We start from the raw sequence: 17,806 nt of genomic DNA on the forward strand, positions 1-17,806 counted from the left end.
ACTCAACTGAGACTGCCCTGACCAAAATCACTAACGACCTACTTACCGCCAAAGCTACTGGACAATACTCTGTACTCCTCCTTCTAGACCTGTCCTCTGCTTTCGACACAGTTGACCACTGCCTCCTACTACAGATCCTCTCCTCCTTTGGCATCAAAGACCTCGCCCTATCCTGGATCGCCTCGTACCTTTCCAACCGCACATTCAGCGTCTCCCACTCCCATACTACCTCCTCATCCCACCCTCTCTCTGTTGGAGTCCCCCAAGGCTCTGTTCTAGGACCCCTACTCTTCTCAATCTATACACTTGGCTTGGGACAACTCATAAAGTCCCATGGATTCCAGTACCACCTCTATGCTGACGACACTCAGATCTACCTCTCTGGCCCAGACGTCACCGCTCTGCTGTCCAGAATCCCAGAGTGCCTATCAGCCATATCCTCCTTCTTCTCCTCTCGCTTCCTCAAACTCAATGTGGACAAATCTGAACTCATCATCTTTCCTCCATCCCACAAATCTTCCTTACTTGACCTATCTATCGCAGTCAATGACATCATGCTTTCCCCTGTACCCGAAGTCCGCTGCCTCGGAGTAACCTTCGACTCTGCCCTGTCCTTCAAACCACACATCCAAGCTCTTTCCACCTCCTGTCGCCTCCAGCTCAAAAATATCTCCAGGATCCGTCCTTTCCTCAACCCCCAATCTACTAAAATGTTTGTGCACGCCCTCATCATTTCCCGCCTTGACTACTGCAACATCCTTTTCTGTGGCCTCCCTGCTAACACCCTTGCACCTCTCCAGTCCATCCTTAACTCTGCTGCCCGACTAATCCATCTCTCTCCTCGCTACTCCTCCGCTTCCCCCCTCTGCAAATCTCTTCACTGGCTCCCATTCCCTCAGCGTATCCAGTTCAAATTGCTAATACTGACCTACAAAGCCATCCACAACCTGTCTCCTCCATATATCTCTGAACTAATCTCTCGATATCTTCCCTCACGTGACCTCCGGTCCTCCCAAGACCTCCTTCTCTCCTCCACACTTATTCGCTCCTCATCCAATCGCCTCCAAGACTTCTCCCGAATATCCCCCATCCTCTGGAACTCTCTGCCCCAACACGTCCGACTATCAACCACAGTCGGATCCTTCAGACGGAACCTGAAAACTCATCTCTTCAGGAAAGCCTACAGCCTGCACTGACACCGCTGCTGCCTCATCACCAACGAAGCTACCGCCTCACCAACACCGGAGCTACCGCCTCACCAACACCGGAGCTACCGCCTCACCAACACCGGAGCTCCTGCAACCCTCAACCTACTGTCTCCTTCCCCATAATCCTGTAGAATGTAAGCCCACAAGGGCAGGGTCCTCGCCCCTCTGTATCAGTCCGTCATTGTTAGTTTGTTTACTGTATGTGATATTTGTAACTTGTATGTAACCCCTTCTCATGTACAGCACCATGGAATCAATGGTGCTATATAAATAAATAAATAATAATAATAATAATGAATAATAATAATAATAATAATAATCTTTATTTTTATATAGCGCTAACATATTCCGCAGCGCTTTACACACATTATCATTGCTGTCCCCATTGGGGCTCACAATCTGGGGATATTTAAGTATTTAATTATTATTCAGTGACTCTACAGGAGAAATTAAGAATCACACCTCCCAATAAAATCAGTGAGCTATTACTTTCAGTTAGGCCGTGGTCACACTTGCCAGTGTGATGCGAGAAATTTGCGCGAGTCTCTTTCATCAATACCTGGCACTGACGCTGGCACTCAGGACTAGAGTGTGCAGCTGCATGTATTTCTATGCGAGAGACTCGTGTGAATTTCTTGCCTCACGCTCGCAAGTGTGACCCCAACCTTAGGAACATGCTGGGTCCTCCAGAGAAAAGATGTTTTTTTCGTAGGGATCATTCACATTGTCATAGGGGTCTGAATCGGGATCACCCTTTGCTTTTTTATGTTGTTTGTGTGTTTTTTGCCCATTTTAAGACTATGACAAAAATAAGATGCCTACTGCAATATTTACTTTGCATTTTCACTTACCAAGCTATTAGACACACACCTTTTAAAAACTTTTTTCTTTCTTTTCTTCAGTTGTCTGAGAGCAAAAGATGGAGGAGAGAGGCTGTAAAGTTTGAGTTGCCAGATGTACAAGTCTTACCAGCTGTTAAAAGGCCGAACACTGTTCTGGTGAGAATCAAAAGAAATTGTCAGCAAAACTTCCATAAAATTTTTAGATACTTCAGTGTGTGTCATCGTGGGTTAGGGGGGTTACTGAAATCATGAGATGGTTATTGTCCCACCTTCTTGTTTATCGTTCATGCATTAAATGCGCTGTCCCCCAAATAAAAAATGGATTCTGATGACACATAACATTAAGGGCCGTATTCAACAAGACCGGCTTTGGTCATGTCTTGATAAGCAAATGTGCTGGAGTCAGATGCTCTTGATTCATGAAGACACGTATGCCACTTCTTGTATCAGAAGCTTTGGTCAAGTGGCGTTCACCTCTTTGTGCACCTTGCCTCAAATACTTCTCCAGTCCCTGCTGAAGTAAGATTTGTGGCGTAGCAAACGTCGCCGATTGTCATAAATTTGATGAACGGTGATCGCCATTTCGCTGTCCCTCCCCAGCTGTGCCCTCTTTGTCAGAGCTGGGCCAAAAAGGCGTGAGTCCGCCAGAAAAAAAACATTTTACACTGGCAGAAAAGCTTTGATGAATCAGACCCAAACTTTTCAAGTGGGATAATGTATAAAAGTGCAGAAGATCACCAGGGAGTTATAACACGATTGTTATAGTTATGTTTGAATAGAGATTTATTTTTTTTAATTTCTCCATTTGAAAACTTGTTCTGTTTTTCTTGATCAAACAGACTAAAAAGATTTAATCATGGGGCAACCACTTTAAGAAGTCACCAGACATTGGATGTAAACTAGATTTTATTTAGACGACTTTGAACATGAGGACATATTTTTAATCCGAACCTCAATACCCCATACTTGTTGTGGTCTCATATTTTCTTTGGCTTTTCAGGAAAAGAAATACCTATTTGTTTGCAGTGTTACTGTACAGCCTGTATACTAATCCTTTGCATTGCATTTCCAGAGGTGCGGGGGTGGAGGCGCCAACTGTGTGCGTTTTGAATGCCCTTTAAATGACATGGAGAAATTCGCAGAGATCACTGTGCTTGCAAGAGTCTGGAACAGCACATTCTTAGAGGTGAGAAACATGGTCTACTAAATGCCTAATTTTGTAGGGCAATGCTGTATGCATGGACTCTTATGGTGGGACACCTACATCAGTGAACATCATAGGCATGTGCTGTCATATAATGCCTCCAAGAGGAACCATGTTCTGGTGGACACACAAAAGGACAGTGTGAGCCCAAATGCCCTATGGGTTCCATATTATGAATCAATGCATTCATAGGGTGAGTATGTAAAGAAAAACAGCCACAAAAACCTTATAAATAAGCTCATCTTCGGAGATTGTGCTGTAGGTACAACTCCAATGAAGCCAGATAGCTGAATAAGATCATTGCTTGTGTCCTGACATTATTGTGAGTTGTATGAAGCTTCAATGTGGAGGGAGGGGTGGGTAGCTACTAGTGATGAGCGAACTTGCTGGAAAAGGAGTTACCCGAGCATTCTCGTGTGCTAACCGATTGAATTTGTCTTGCTCAAATAATATGTTGGAGTTCCCCTCACCTGCATGTCTCATGGCTGTTCGACAGCCGCAATAAAAGCAGGGATTGCCTAACAAACAGGCAATCCCTGCATGTGTTGATGATGTCGAAGAGCTGGGAGACACTGGGTTAACACACGAGCATGCTCAGATGAACGTTATCCGAACACGTTCGTTCATCACTAATGGCTACCCTTCCAATGGGACATTGGAAACTGTGTAGACAACCAGCTGATGATGTAGGCTGTTGATGAAGATTCTTTTATTGAGGTATCAACAAATACAACACGTTTTGAGACTCCAGTGCCTCTTTCTCAATAACACAAAATCGTAGGTGTTATTTGTGTTACTTGAGATAGAGGCCCAGGAATGGCCCTCAAAATGTGTTGTACTTGTTGATCCCTCAATAAAAGAATCTTCATCAACATCCTACATCATCAGCTGGTTGTTTGCATGGATTTGAATGTTCCATAGGCAGGGTAGCCACCCACACCCCTCCCACCACATTGAAGATCCATATTATGAATCCAGATCTCTCATGTTCCTTTTAAGTTCATATCTAAAACATCACACTTTCTTTGTGTGCCTGAACTCCCTCTCTATCTTTGTTCCTCAGGATTATAGATACTCTGACAGAGTTTGGGTGGAAGGAGCTGCAGAACTTTATCTGAAAAGCGATATTGACTCTATAAAAATGCGGAGCCAACATGTCTCAGTAGGTGTCACTATGTAGTGTTAGATCTTCTGATTATGAATCTGTAATTTCCTTATGGATTAACCATACTTTCTTTCTACTCCTCCTTGTTATGTTGTGAATTCAGTTTTCAGTTACCATAGACTCTGAACTTGTAGAACCACCTCCGGCTGAACTCCCGCTCTGGGTGATCATTGTTTCAGTGGTGTCTGGAATTTTGCTTCTAGGAGTTATCATTATCATTCTGTGGAAGGTAAGAGATGAAATCCCAACAAACAGGATCTCCAAGGTATGCTCAGGGAAGCGGCCAGGACCAGAGGGTGCTATCAAGCCACTTTGCCTAGGCCATAGTACCAAGCTCAACCAGAACCTTAGCTTTTGCTCTGCATTTGTTTGAGGATAAGTTTCTTATTGTTAAAGTTAAAACATGACCTGTAGGAAATGGTGTCCAGTTGGGAAGATTAGACAGTGACCACCTATTCTGACTTTATTTAATCAATGATCATCAGAACAAACAGTAGATGATGTAGATTGGAAGTAACAACCATACATTAACTTGCTAATTCATCAATCAGCACTCATTCCTGGTTATTTATTTATTATTATTATGCTTTGCTTATATAGCGCTTTCATATTCCACAGCGATTTACAGACTTTAGGTACCTTCACACTGAACAACTTAACGATATCGCTAGCGATCCTTGACGTTGCAGCGTCCTCGATAGCGATATGGTTGTGTTTGACATGCAGCAGCGATCTGGATCCTGCTGTGACATCGTTGGTCGGAGCAGAAAGGTCAGAACTTTATTTTGTCGCTGGACTCCCGCAGACATCGCTGAATCAGCGTGTGTGACGCCGACTCAGCGATGTCTTCACTGGTAACCAGGGTAGACATCGGGTTACTAAGTGCAGGGCCGAGCTTAGTAACCCAATGTTTACCCTGGTTACCAGTGTAAATGTAAAAAAAACAAACACTACATACTTACATTCTGGTGTCTGTCCCCCGGAGTTCTGCTTCCCTGCACTGACTGTGAGCGCCGGCCGGCCGTAAAGCACAGCGGTTACGTCACCGCTCTGCTTTACGGCGGGCGCTTACACAGTGCAGGGAAGCAGAACGCCGGGGGACAGACACCGGAATGTAAGTATGTAGTGTTTGGTTTTTTTTACATTTACACTGGTAACCAAGGTAAACATTGGGTTACTAAGCGCGGCCCTGCGCTTAGTAACCCGATGTTTACCCTGGTTACCCGGGGACTTCGGCAGCTCTCCAGCGACCACACAACGACGGTGCAGCGATCGGCATCGTTGTCTAGATCGCTGCAGCGTTGCTAAATGTGACGGTACCTTTTATCATCACTGTCCTCAATGGGGCCCACAATCTAGTCTAATCTGGTTAGTTTATCTGCTCATGTAAGAGGAGCCTTAATCTGTTCTCATGCTGTGTGACATAATCGACTGATGGTACTTTAGAAAGTAACCATTGCTGATTAATGTTCACCAGGTGAAAGATTTGATAAAATAATGGGCTGGACCTTCTAAACGTGTTACATAGCAATCATAGACATTTGCAAGCAATGCTGGGCTAGGGTTTATTGGACCCACCAGTAGAATAACCTATAAGAAACAGACTAGAATGGCAAATGCTTGGCTCCTAAGTCACCTCCATATGGGGTTGTTTTCTGTTGGTCCATTGGAGTCATGTTGCATCAACGCATGGGCCAATAGAATATTCTGTGGTGCTCCGTTGGGCCAGTCCAACCATGGTTGCATGGTGATAAGCTTCAATTATACTTGAAAATGTCAAGACTATCCATGAAAACTACACCTTTTAGCCCCTGCTTGTTCTAATTTCCCTTGCTTGCTTATATAATGAGTGATTTATTCATGTCCTCCCAATGCACAGACACCTTCAACAGTTTTTCAGCCCAAGACAACCAAGGCTTTCTGGTCTCTTGCACTGTTGTTTTTTAATAAATCTGTGACATTGCCCAATGATTTTCCTGCTCGGCCCCTCATCAATCTCCTGCCTTATAGTGTGGATTCTTCCGGAGAGCCAACACCCGTGCCAAGTATGAGGTCAGAGGTCAGAAGGCTGAAATGAAGGTGCAACCATCGGAGACTGAGAGATTAACACAGGATTCCTGAGTACGACCTCTGACCACTGACCTCCAACCCTGCCCCTCGGGTAACCAGACAATTTCAGCCAAGCTATTGCAAACCTTTCCAACCTCCTCCCACTTTTTCTCTTTTTATGTAATGGGTTCCATGGTGCCTTCTTACTTACTGTATAATCTTAAAGCTCATGTCTCTTGCAGAATTTATGGGTCTATCATCACGCTTATCGGTTTTTTGGGAGTAATTTTACAAAGAAACTTATATTTGTCTACCTTTTATGTCTGTTTCACTCCTAACCACTCCTAACCATCTACAAATGTCACCCCTAAATTTTACCTACAAACTCTTCTATCTATACACTATTTTATTTATGTTCACCACCATTTTAACCTGTTCTTATGCATAATGTCTTCGTCTATGTGACTGTGGCATACGAACACATTGCACTACTTGGTTACTCCTTTCTTCATCTCATTTCTACCTTTGATTTGTCAACTTTCTCATGACCTTTCATGTCCATCTCAACATATTCTAACACCCATGTTGTTCCTCCCACCATGTTTCTTTGCTTCTCATGATTCTGTAGGTTGGATTTTTCCATCGTGTCAGACAGTACAGCCTGGGTCAAACTCACTATGCTGTGTGTGTTCGCCAAGAAGAACGACAAGAGCTGTGCGGCAGGCTACCTAACAGCCAAAGACATTGGGTCACCACCTGGAAAGAAACGGCAAGATACTACTGAAAGCAATCTACTGCCAAGACTCATCGGGAGCTGGATTATCTCCTTCTATGACATTGGCTTCTCAATGACATTGGGGACATTATGAAACGGGTTGGGGGGATGCTGGGCTGCTATAGATTATTTTATGAATGACTTTATATAGGAATATTATTATTTTACTATGATGGAATAGAAAAAAAGACCAAGGTATCCTGAGGCACTAGACTGTCTGTCATTGGTGCCATGAAAGGGAAGGTATGACCTAACACTGGACTAAAGACTATCCTGCAGCACTGGAATTATGGAGACACTGGAGGAACATGATCATGGGTACGGAGACCTGGACTCGTTCTTTGCTTTTTACGACTTTGGCACTGGAAACAGAAATCAATTATGCATAAAATAAAGTTTTATCGTATTTTTGACCAAGAATGTCCAGATTTGAAGCTCTGGAGAAATCACTGGAAAACTTTTGGGTGACACTGGATGAACTGATTCCCTCACGGAGATGACACCTCGTATATATTGCACATAATGAACCTGTATATTTTGCAGTGTGCCATAGAGATTTGATGGACCCATATAGACCATATGCACCTGGGGAAGTTAAAATAAATGAAAGCTTAATCTATTTCACAATGCTTGCTATTGTATAGATTGGTTGATATGATATACAGAGATATCATTCTCTTCCAGTCCTTCCCTTACTTTTATTCAACCCCAAGATATTGTAAATAATATAGAATAAAAAAATTCTTGGATGTGTAAATCTTCACTGTAGGTTCTGTATGTTGTAAGCAATGTATTTTGGGTTTTTTTTTATTTTGAAGGCTCACTAGATGATGATCTAACCACAGGTAATCCCACCACTGAGATTTTCAGGGATCAGCTGTGATCTTTGTAAGAATCCATAAGCATATGTTCAATTTCCCCTCAGTGCCAACACAGGAGAAATAAAGAATTACATGGCACTCATGGGAATCTATACCCTGTTTTTGTAATGCATTGATGTGGCTTTTTTGACCAATGGAGTTACTAAATGAAGGAACCTTCCTCTTTTAACTATATTTCCTTATATTGTCTTTGAGAATATGTTTTCTAAACCAGAAAACTCTCTACAATCTCAATCAGATGCGTTTTTCATGTACCCATTATAGTCTATGGGGCTCTGGTGAAACGCGGATCCAAAACATTTATGACACTCGCTCCATTTTTTTGTGTACATGAAGAATCACGGACTTGTGAATGAGGCCTTAGGATGAATCATGCAGGCATTAACATGGCCACATTTTAGTGTTCGCATTGCAGCAGTCCCTAACGTTTCTGCTGAATTATACCTAGATAACCAAGATGTAAGTTCTGTTCAGTACAACTTCTAGGGAGATATCTGGGTGTTAATGACATACCAACTTTTGATGTCCAAACTCAAGAAATTAAAAGCGTTATTGGTAAAAAAAAAAAAAATCAAATCCAAATTATAGGGAAAAACTTCCTAATTGCTTGTGGCCAGACCACTGGAACCCCTTGAAATCATAGAATCATAGAATGTTAGAGATGGAAGGCCAACGTGTCCAACCCCCTGCTCAATCCAGGATTCACTAAACCATCTCAGACAGACGTGTCCAGCCTCTGTTTGAAAACTTCCATTGAAGAACTCACCACTTCTCGAGGCAGCCTGATACCACGTTTGTGCAGATACGTTCTTTTGGTCGCCCGTTATTGCATTTTAATGCAATGTCGCGACGACCAAAAAAACGTAATTCTGGCGGTTCAAATTTTTTTCTCGCTACGCTGTTTAGCGATCAGGTTAATGCTTTTTTTTATTGATAGATCGGGCGATTCTGAACACGGCAATACCAAATATGTGTAGGTTTGATTTTTTTTATTATTGTTTTATTTTGAATGTGGCGAAAGGGGGGTGATTTAAACTTTTATATTTTTTTTTTTTTTCACATTTTTTTTTAACTTTTGCCATGCTTCAATAGCCTCAATGGGAGGCTAGAAGCTGGCACAACTCGATCGGCTCTGCTACATAGCAGCGATCATCAGATCGCTGCAAAGTAGCTGAATTGCAGGCTTGCTATGAGCGCCGACCACAGGGTGGCGCTCACAGCAAACCGGCATCAGTAACCATAGAGGTCTCAAGGAAGTATCGCTGACCCCCCGATCATGTGACTGGGGTCAGCGATGCGCTCATTTCTGGCCCGATGGCCGGAAGCGCCGGTTAAATGCCGCTGTCTGCGTTTGACAGCGGCATTTAACTAGTTAACAGCAGCGGGTGAATCACGATTTCACCCGCCGCTATTGCGGGCACATGTCAGTTGTTAAAAACAGCTGACATGTCCCGGCTTTGATGCAGGCTCACCGCCTGAGCCCTGCATCACAGCAGGGGATCTGACCTCGGATGTACTATCCCGTCCGAGGTCAGAAAGGGGTTAACCCCTTCCAACCTATGACGTATAGGTACGTCATAGGTTGTGTATTTCCCTTTGATATGGGCTCCGTCTCTGAGCCCGCATCTTTTCCAGCAGATGACAGCTGATTTAATCAGTTGTCGTGTGCCCCTAACAGCCGTGGGTGGAATCAAGATCCACCCTTGGCTGTTAACTAGTTAAATGCCGCTGTCAATCTCTGACGTCGGCATTTAACTTGTGCTTCAAAGAAGCGTGTAACTAATCCCATCGGCGCCCCTGTCACATGATCACTGGGGTGCCGATGGATTGGCATGACAGCCTGGGGTCTGCAGAAGACCCCCATGGTTGTCATTGCTGATCTGCTAAGGACAAAGGCCTGTAGCCGGCGTTCATAGGAGATGATTTCTGCTACACATAGCTGCTACTGCGCAAGCGCGGTGGGTGCCATTTTCAGAGGGATTTGTTTTATTTAGGAATATCAGGATAACCTCAAACATATTAATTATATACACAGTACATATGTGAGCATGCTGTAGCGCAAGTGCCACACCTGGTGCCTCCCTGCAGAAGGTTATTTTTCAGTATGTACAGTACAGTACCTTGCAAAAGTATTCGGCCCCTTGGAACTTTTCAACCTTTTCCCACATATCATGCTTCAAACATACAGATACCAAATGTAAATTTTTGGTGAAGAATCAGTTACAAGTGGAACACAATTGTGAAGTTGAATGAAATGTATTGGTTATTTTAAATTTTTGTGGAAATTCAAGAATGGAAAGTGGGGCGTGCAATATTATTCGGCCCCTTTACTTTCAGTGCAGCAAACTCACTCCAGAAGTTCATTGTGGATCTCTGAATGATCCAATGTTGTCCTAAACGCCTAAGGATGATAAATATAATCCACCTGTGTGTAATCAAGTCTCCGTATAAATGCATCTGCTCTGTGATAGTCTCAGGGTTCTGTTTGAAGCACGAGAGCATAGTGAAGACCAAGGAACACAACAGGCAGAACCGAGATACTGTTGTGGAGAAGTGCTAAGCCGGATTTGGATACAAAATGATTTCCAAAACTTTAAACATCCCAAGGAGCACTGTGCAAGTGATCATATTGAAATGGAAGGAGTATCATACCACTTAAAGTCTACCAAGACCCGGCCGTCCCTCTAAACTTTCATCTCAAGCAAGGAGAAGACTGATCAGACATGCAACCAAGAGGCCCTTGATCACTCTGCATGAACTGCAGAGATCTACAACAATCAGTCGTTCACTGCACAAATCTGACTCTTATGGAAGAGTGGCAAGAAGAAAGCCATTTCTCAAAGATATCCATAAAAAGTGTAATTTAAAGTTGTCAAGCCACCTGGGAGACACACCAAACATGTAGACGAAGGTGCTCTGGTCAGATGAAACAAAAATCGAACTTTTTGGCAACAATGCCAAACGATATGTTTAGCATAAAGGCAACACAGCTCATCACCCTGAACACACCATCCCCACTGTCAAACATGGTGGTGGCAGCATCATGGTTTGGACCTGCTTTTTTTCAGCAGGGACAAGGAAGTTGGCTAAAATTGATGGGAAGATGGATGGAGCCAAATACAGGACTATTCTTGAAGAAAACCTGTTGGAGTCTGCAAAAGACCTGAGATTGGGACGCAGATTTGTCTTCCAACAAGACAGTGATTCCAAACATAAAGCAAAATCTACAATGGAATGGTTCACCAATAAAAATATCCAGGTGTTAGAATGGCCAAGTCAAAGTCCAGACCTCAATCCAATCGAGAATCTGTGGAAAGAGCTGAAAACTGCTGTTCACAAACGATCTCCATCAAACCTCCCTGAGCTCGAGCTGTTTGCCAAGGAAGAATGGGCAAGAATTTCAGTGTCTCCATGTACAAAACTGATAGAGACATACCCCAAGCGACTTGCAGGTGTAATCGCAGCAAAAGGTGGCGCAACAAAGTATTAAGTTAAAGGGGCTGAATAATATTGCACGCCCCACTTTTAAGTTTTTGAATTCCCACAAAGATTTAAAATAACCAATAAATTTAGTTCAAGTTCACAATTGTGTTCCACTTGTTGTTGATTCTTCACCAAAAATTTACATTTGGTATCTTTGTGTTTGAAGCATGATATGTGGGAAAAGGTTGAAAAGTTCCAGGGGGCCGAATACCCCCTCCCATATACTAATGTGCCACAAACAGGAAGTTGATATCACCAACCATTCCCATTTTATTTAGGTGTATCCATATAAATGGCCCAAACTGTATAACATTCATTATGTAAATTAGGGGGTATCAATATAGTAAAATCAAAGGTATCGTTCAGTACAACTCATCCCACAAAAAACAAGCCTTAACACGCCCATATTGACGGAAAAACAGAAAAAGTAATGGCTCTGGGAAGAAGGGGAGCAAAAAAGAGAAACGCAAAAATGTAAAATCCCAAGGTCGTGAAGTGGTTAAAACCTATCCTAGGAACACCAAAAATGGCACCAAACTGTCCATCTTTGGACAAGGTTTAAATAAGTCCAACTCCCTTTATATGTCCCTGCCATGAGAGTGTCCCAGCAAAATCAGGTATGTTGGCAAGTATGCTATGACTTTAATATACAGTATGTTAAGACAATAACGTGGCACAATCTTTTGTTAGCTGGTGCTCAAGTAGAGTCCCAGACCTTAGTAAGTTGAATGAAGCCTTGGCACACAAATGAGTATTTACTATTGAATATTGAGTTATTTTATAATTAGCGTCACTAATTACAGTGACAAAATGGGATGATAATTCATCTCATTATGTGCTTTGATGTTTTCTCTGCCCATTTGCCTATATATATTTGGTAAAAACACTGGTAAAAAGAATTTTTTTGATGTTTGATTTTGTATTTGGAATTTACATGTTTATACATACTTTTTATAAATATGGTATATTTAATTCTCTTCTGTAGTACACTGAGAAAGGTCAGAATAATATGACCGAAACGTTTACACTAATTCACCTAATACTCATTTGTGTGCCAAGGCTTCACTCAACTTTAATATACATTATATGAAAAATGATGCCATGATAATGTCCCTTCTGAATTTGGCCTAGTTTTTTGTTTTGTTCTGCCAGAAGAACAATAATAGAGGTAAATACCAAAAGCAACATACTGCTGACTGCGAGAGGAGCGTATGACAATGAGGGACATTAATAAACTTTGTCATATATGCTAAGCTTTACTAATAATGTACCTCATGATCTACAGTTGTGTGAAAAAGTGTTTGCCCCTTTCCTGTTTCCCTATTCTTTTGCATGATTGTCACACTTAAATGTTTCGGATCACCAAATATTAGACAAAGATATCACAAGTAATCACAAAATGAAGTTTTTAAATGAAAGTCTTTATTTTTAAGGGAAAACAAAATCCAAAGGGAAAAAGTGATTGCCCCCTAAACCTAATACCTGGTTGGGCCACCCTTAGCAGCAACAACTGCAATCTAGCTTTTGCAATAACTAGTAATGAATCTTTTACAACGCTCTGGAAGAATTTTGGCCCACTCATCTTTGTTGTTAGTCAGTCACATTGGAGTGTTTCCAAGTAGGAACCACCTTTTCAAGGTCATGCTACATCATCTCAATCAGATTAACCCCTTTACCCCCAAGGGTGGTTTGCACGTCAATGACCAGGCCAATTTTTACAATTCTGACCACTGTCCCTTTATGAGGTTATAACTCTGGAACGCTTCAACGGATCCTGGTGATTCTGACATTGTTTTCTCGTGACATATTGTACTTCATGATAGTGGTAAAATTTCTTTGATAGTACCTGCGTTTATTTGTGAAAAAAACGGAAATTTGGCAAAAATTATGAAAATTTTGCAATTTTCAAACATTGAATTTTTGTGCAATTAAATCACAGAGATATGTCACACAAAATACTTAATAAGTAACATTTCCCACATGTCTACTTTACATCAGCATAATTTTGGAACCAAATTTTTTTTTGTTAGGGAGTTATAAGGGTTAAAAGTTGACCAGCAATTTCTCATTTTTACAACACCATTTCTTTTTTAGGGACCACATCTCATTTGAAGTCATTTTGAGGGGTCTAAATGATAGAAAATACCCAAGTGTGACACCATTCTAAAAACTGCACCCCTCAAGGTGTTCAAAACCACATTCAAGAAGTTTATTAACCCTTCAGGTGTTTAATAGGAATTTTTGGAATGTTTAAATAAAAATGAACATTTAACTTTTTTTCACAAAAAATTTACTTCAGCTCCAATTTGTTTTATTTTACCAAGGGTAACAGGAGAAAATGGACCCCAAAAGATGTTGTCCAATTTGTCCTGAGTACGCTGATACCCCATATGTGACAGTAAACCACTGTTTGGGCGCATGGGAGAGCTCGGAAGGGAAGGAGCGCCGTTTGACTTTTCAATGCAAAATTGACAGGAATTGAGATGGGACACCATGTTGCGTTTGGAGAGCCACTGATGTGCCTAAACATTGAAACCCCCCACAAGTGACACCATTTTGGAAAGTAGACCCCCTAAGGAACTTATCTAGAGGTGTGGTGAGCACTTTGACCCACCAAGTGCTTCACAGACGTTTATAATGCAGAACCGTAAAAATAAAAAATCATATTTTTTCACAAAAATTATATTTTTGCCCCCAATTTTTTATTTTTCCAAGGGTAAGAGAAGAAATTGGGCCTCAAAAGTTGTTGTGGAATTTGTCCTGAGTACGCTGATACCCCATATGTGGCAGTAAACCACTGTTTGGGCGCATGGGAGAGCTCGGAAGGGAAGGAGCGCCGTTTGACTTTTCAATGCAAAATTGACAGGAATTGAGATGGGACGCCATGTTGCGTTTGGAGAGCCACTGATGTGCCTAAACATTGAAACCCCCCACAAGTGACACCATTTTGGAAAGTAGACCCCCTAAGGAACTTATCTAGAGGTGTGGTGAGCACTTTGACCCACCAAATGCTTCACAGAAGTTTATAATGCAGAACCGTAAAAATAAAAAATCATATTTTTTCACAAAAATTATATTTTTGCCCCCAATTTTTTATTTTTCCAAGGGTTAGAGAAGAAATTGGACCTCAAAACTTGTTGTACAATTTGTCCTGAGTACGCTGATACCCCATATGTGGGGGTAAACTACTGTTTGGGCACATGGTAGAGCTCGGAAGGGAAGGAGCACCGTTTGACTTTTCATGCCAAAATTGACAGGAATTGAGATGGGACGCCACTGATGTGCCTAAACATTGAAACCCCCCACAAGTGACACCATTTTGGAAAGTAGACCCCCTAAGGAACTTATCTGGATGTGTGGTGAGCACTTTGACCCACCAAGGGCTTCACAGAAGTTTATAATGCAGAGCCATAAAAATAAAACAAACGTTTTTTCCCACAAAAATTATTTTTTAGCCCCCAGTTTTGTATTTTCCCTAGGGTAACAGGAGATATTGGACCCCAAAAGTTGTTGTCCAATTTGTCCTGAGTACGCTGATACCCCATATGTGGCGGGGGAACCACCATTTGGGCGCATGGGAGGGCTCGGAAGGGAAGGAGCGCCATTTGGAATGCAGACTTAGATGGAATGGTCAGCAGGCGTCACATTGCGTTTGCAGAGCCCCTAATGTACCTAAACAGTAGAAACCCCCCACAAGTGACACCATTTTGGAAAGTAGACCCCCTAAGGAACTCATCTAGATGTGTTGTGAGAGCTTTGAACCCCCAAGTATTTCACTACAGTTTATAACGCAGAGCCGTGCAAATAAAAAATTTTTTTTTTCCACAAAAATTATATTTTAGCCCCCAGTTTTGTATTTTTCCAAGGGTAGCAGGAGAAATTGGACCCTAAATGTTGTTGTCCAATTTGTCCTGAGTACGCTGATACCCGATATGTGGGGGGGAACCACCGTTTGGGCGCATGGGAGGGCTCGGAAGGGAAGGAGCATCATTTGGAATGCAGACTTAGATGGATTGGTCTCCAGGCGTCACATTGCGTTTGCAGAGCCCCTAATGTACCTAAACAGTAGAAACCCCCCACAAGTGACCCCATATTGGAAACTAGACCCCTCAATGAACTTATCTAGATGTGTTGTGAGAACTTTGAACCCCCAAGTGTTTCACTACAGTTTATAACGCAGAGCCGTGAAAATAAAAAATCTTTTTGTTTTCCCACAAAAATTATTTTTTAGCCCTCAGTTCTGTATTTTCCCAAGGGTAACAGGAGAAATTGGACCACAAAAGTTGTTGTCCTATTTGTCCTGAGTACGCTGATACCGCATATGTTGGGGTAAACCCCTGTTTGGGCACACGGGAGAGCTCGGAAGGGAAGGAGCACTGTTTTACTTTTTCAACGCAGAATTGGCTGGAATTGAGATCGGACGCCATGTCGTGTTTGGAGAGCCCCTGATGTGCCTAAATAGTGGAAACCCCCCAATTATAACTGAAACCCTAATCCAAACACACCCCTAACCCTAATTCCAACGGTAACCCTAACCACACCTCTAACCCTGACACACCCCTAACCCTAATCCCAACCCTATTCCCAACTGTAAATGTAATCTAAACCCTAACCCTAACTTTAGCCCCAACCCAAACTGTAGCCCCAACCCTAGCCCTAACCCTAGCCCTATTCCCAACTGTAAATGTAATCTAAACCCTAACTTTAGCCCCAACCCTAACTGTAGCCCCAACCCTAACCCTAACCCTAGCCCTAACCCTAGCCCTAACCCTAACCCTAGCCCTAACCCTAGCCCTAATCCTAACCGTAGCCCTAACCTTAGCCCTTATGGGAAAATGGAAATAAATACATTTTTTTTATTTTTCCATAACTAAGGGGGTGATGAAGGGGGGTTTGATTTACTTTTATAGCGAGTTTTTTAGCGGATTTTTATGATTGGCAGCCGTCACACACTGAAAGACGCTTTTTATTGCAAAAAATATTTTTTGCGTTACCACATTTTGAGAGCTATAATTTTTCCATATTTTGGTCCACAGAGTCATGTAAGGTCTTGTTTTTTGCGGGACGAGTTGCCGTTTTTATTGGTAACATTTTCGGGCACGTGACATTTTTTATTCGCTTTTTATTCCGATTTTTGTGAGGAAGAATGACCAAAAACCAGCTATTCATGAATTTCTTTTGGGGGAGGCGTTTATACCGTTCCGCGTTTGGTAAAATTGATAAAGCAGTTTTATTCTTCGGGTCAGTACGATTGCAGCGACACCTCATTTATATCATTTTTTTATGTTTTGGCGCTTTTATACGATAAAAACTATTTTACAGAAAAAATAATTATTTTTGCATCGCTTTATTCTGAGGACTATAACTTTTTTATTTTTTTGCTGATGATGCTGTATGGCGGCTCGTTTTTTGCGGGACAAGATGACACTTTCAGCGGTACCATGGTTATTTATATCTGTCTTTTTGATCGCATGTTATTCCACTTTTTGTTCGGCGGTATGATAATAAAGCGTTGTTTTTTGCCTCGTTTTTTTTTTTTTTTCTTATGGTGTTTACTGAAGGGGTTAACTAGTGGGCCAGTTTTATAGGTCGGGTCGTTACGGACGCGGCAATACTAAATATGTGTACTCTTATTGTTTTGTTTTTATTATTTAGATGAAGAAATGTATTTATGGGAATAATATTTTTATTTTTTTCATTATTTAGGAATATTTATTTTTATTTTTTTTTACACATTTGGAATTTTTTTTTTTTTACTTTTTTACTTTGTCCCAGGGGGGGACATCACAGATCAGTGATCTGACAGTTTGCACAGCACTCTGTCAGATCACTGATCTGACATGCAGCACTGCAGGCTTCACAGTGCCTGCTCTGAGCAGGCTCTGTGAAGCCACCTCCCTCCCTGCAGGACCCGGATCCGCGGCCATCTTGGATCCGGGCCTGGAGCAGGGAGGGAGGGAGGTAAGACCCTCGCAGCAACGCGATCACATCGCGTTGCTGCGGGGGGCTCAGGGAAGCCCGCAGGGAGCCCCCTCCCTGCGCGGTGCTTCCCTGTACCGCCGGCACATCGCGATCATCTTTGATCGCGGTGTGCCGAGGGTTAATGTGCCGGGGGCGGTCCGTGACCGCTCCTGGCACATAGTGCCGGGTGTCAGCTGCGATAGGCAGCTGACACCCGGCCGCGATCGGCGGCGTTCCC

At 42.4% G+C, this 17,806-nt stretch overlaps 1 protein-coding gene across 1 annotated transcript in view; it reads left to right on the top strand.

Annotated features, from left to right (window-relative positions):
• Window positions 1-8,000, top strand: part of ITGA3 (integrin subunit alpha 3) — a 124,396-nt gene extending 116,396 nt beyond the window's left edge. Inside the window, exons 21-26 of the mRNA XM_069751445.1 lie at window positions 2,111-2,206; window positions 3,123-3,236; window positions 4,318-4,416; window positions 4,523-4,648; window positions 6,430-6,580; window positions 7,097-8,000. Of these exons, the coding sequence (XP_069607546.1) occupies window positions 2,111-2,206; window positions 3,123-3,236; window positions 4,318-4,416; window positions 4,523-4,648; window positions 6,430-6,540 (546 nt within the window). The 3' untranslated portion in view covers window positions 6,541-6,580; window positions 7,097-8,000. The remainder of the gene's footprint in view (window positions 1-2,110; window positions 2,207-3,122; window positions 3,237-4,317; window positions 4,417-4,522; window positions 4,649-6,429; window positions 6,581-7,096) is intronic.
• Window positions 8,001-17,806: the final 9,806 nt, after the last annotated feature.

Source organism: Ranitomeya imitator, chromosome 2, assembly GCF_032444005.1.
Source record: "Ranitomeya imitator isolate aRanImi1 chromosome 2, aRanImi1.pri, whole genome shotgun sequence".
In the NCBI taxonomy this organism is placed as follows: Eukaryota; Metazoa; Chordata; class Amphibia; order Anura; family Dendrobatidae; genus Ranitomeya; species Ranitomeya imitator.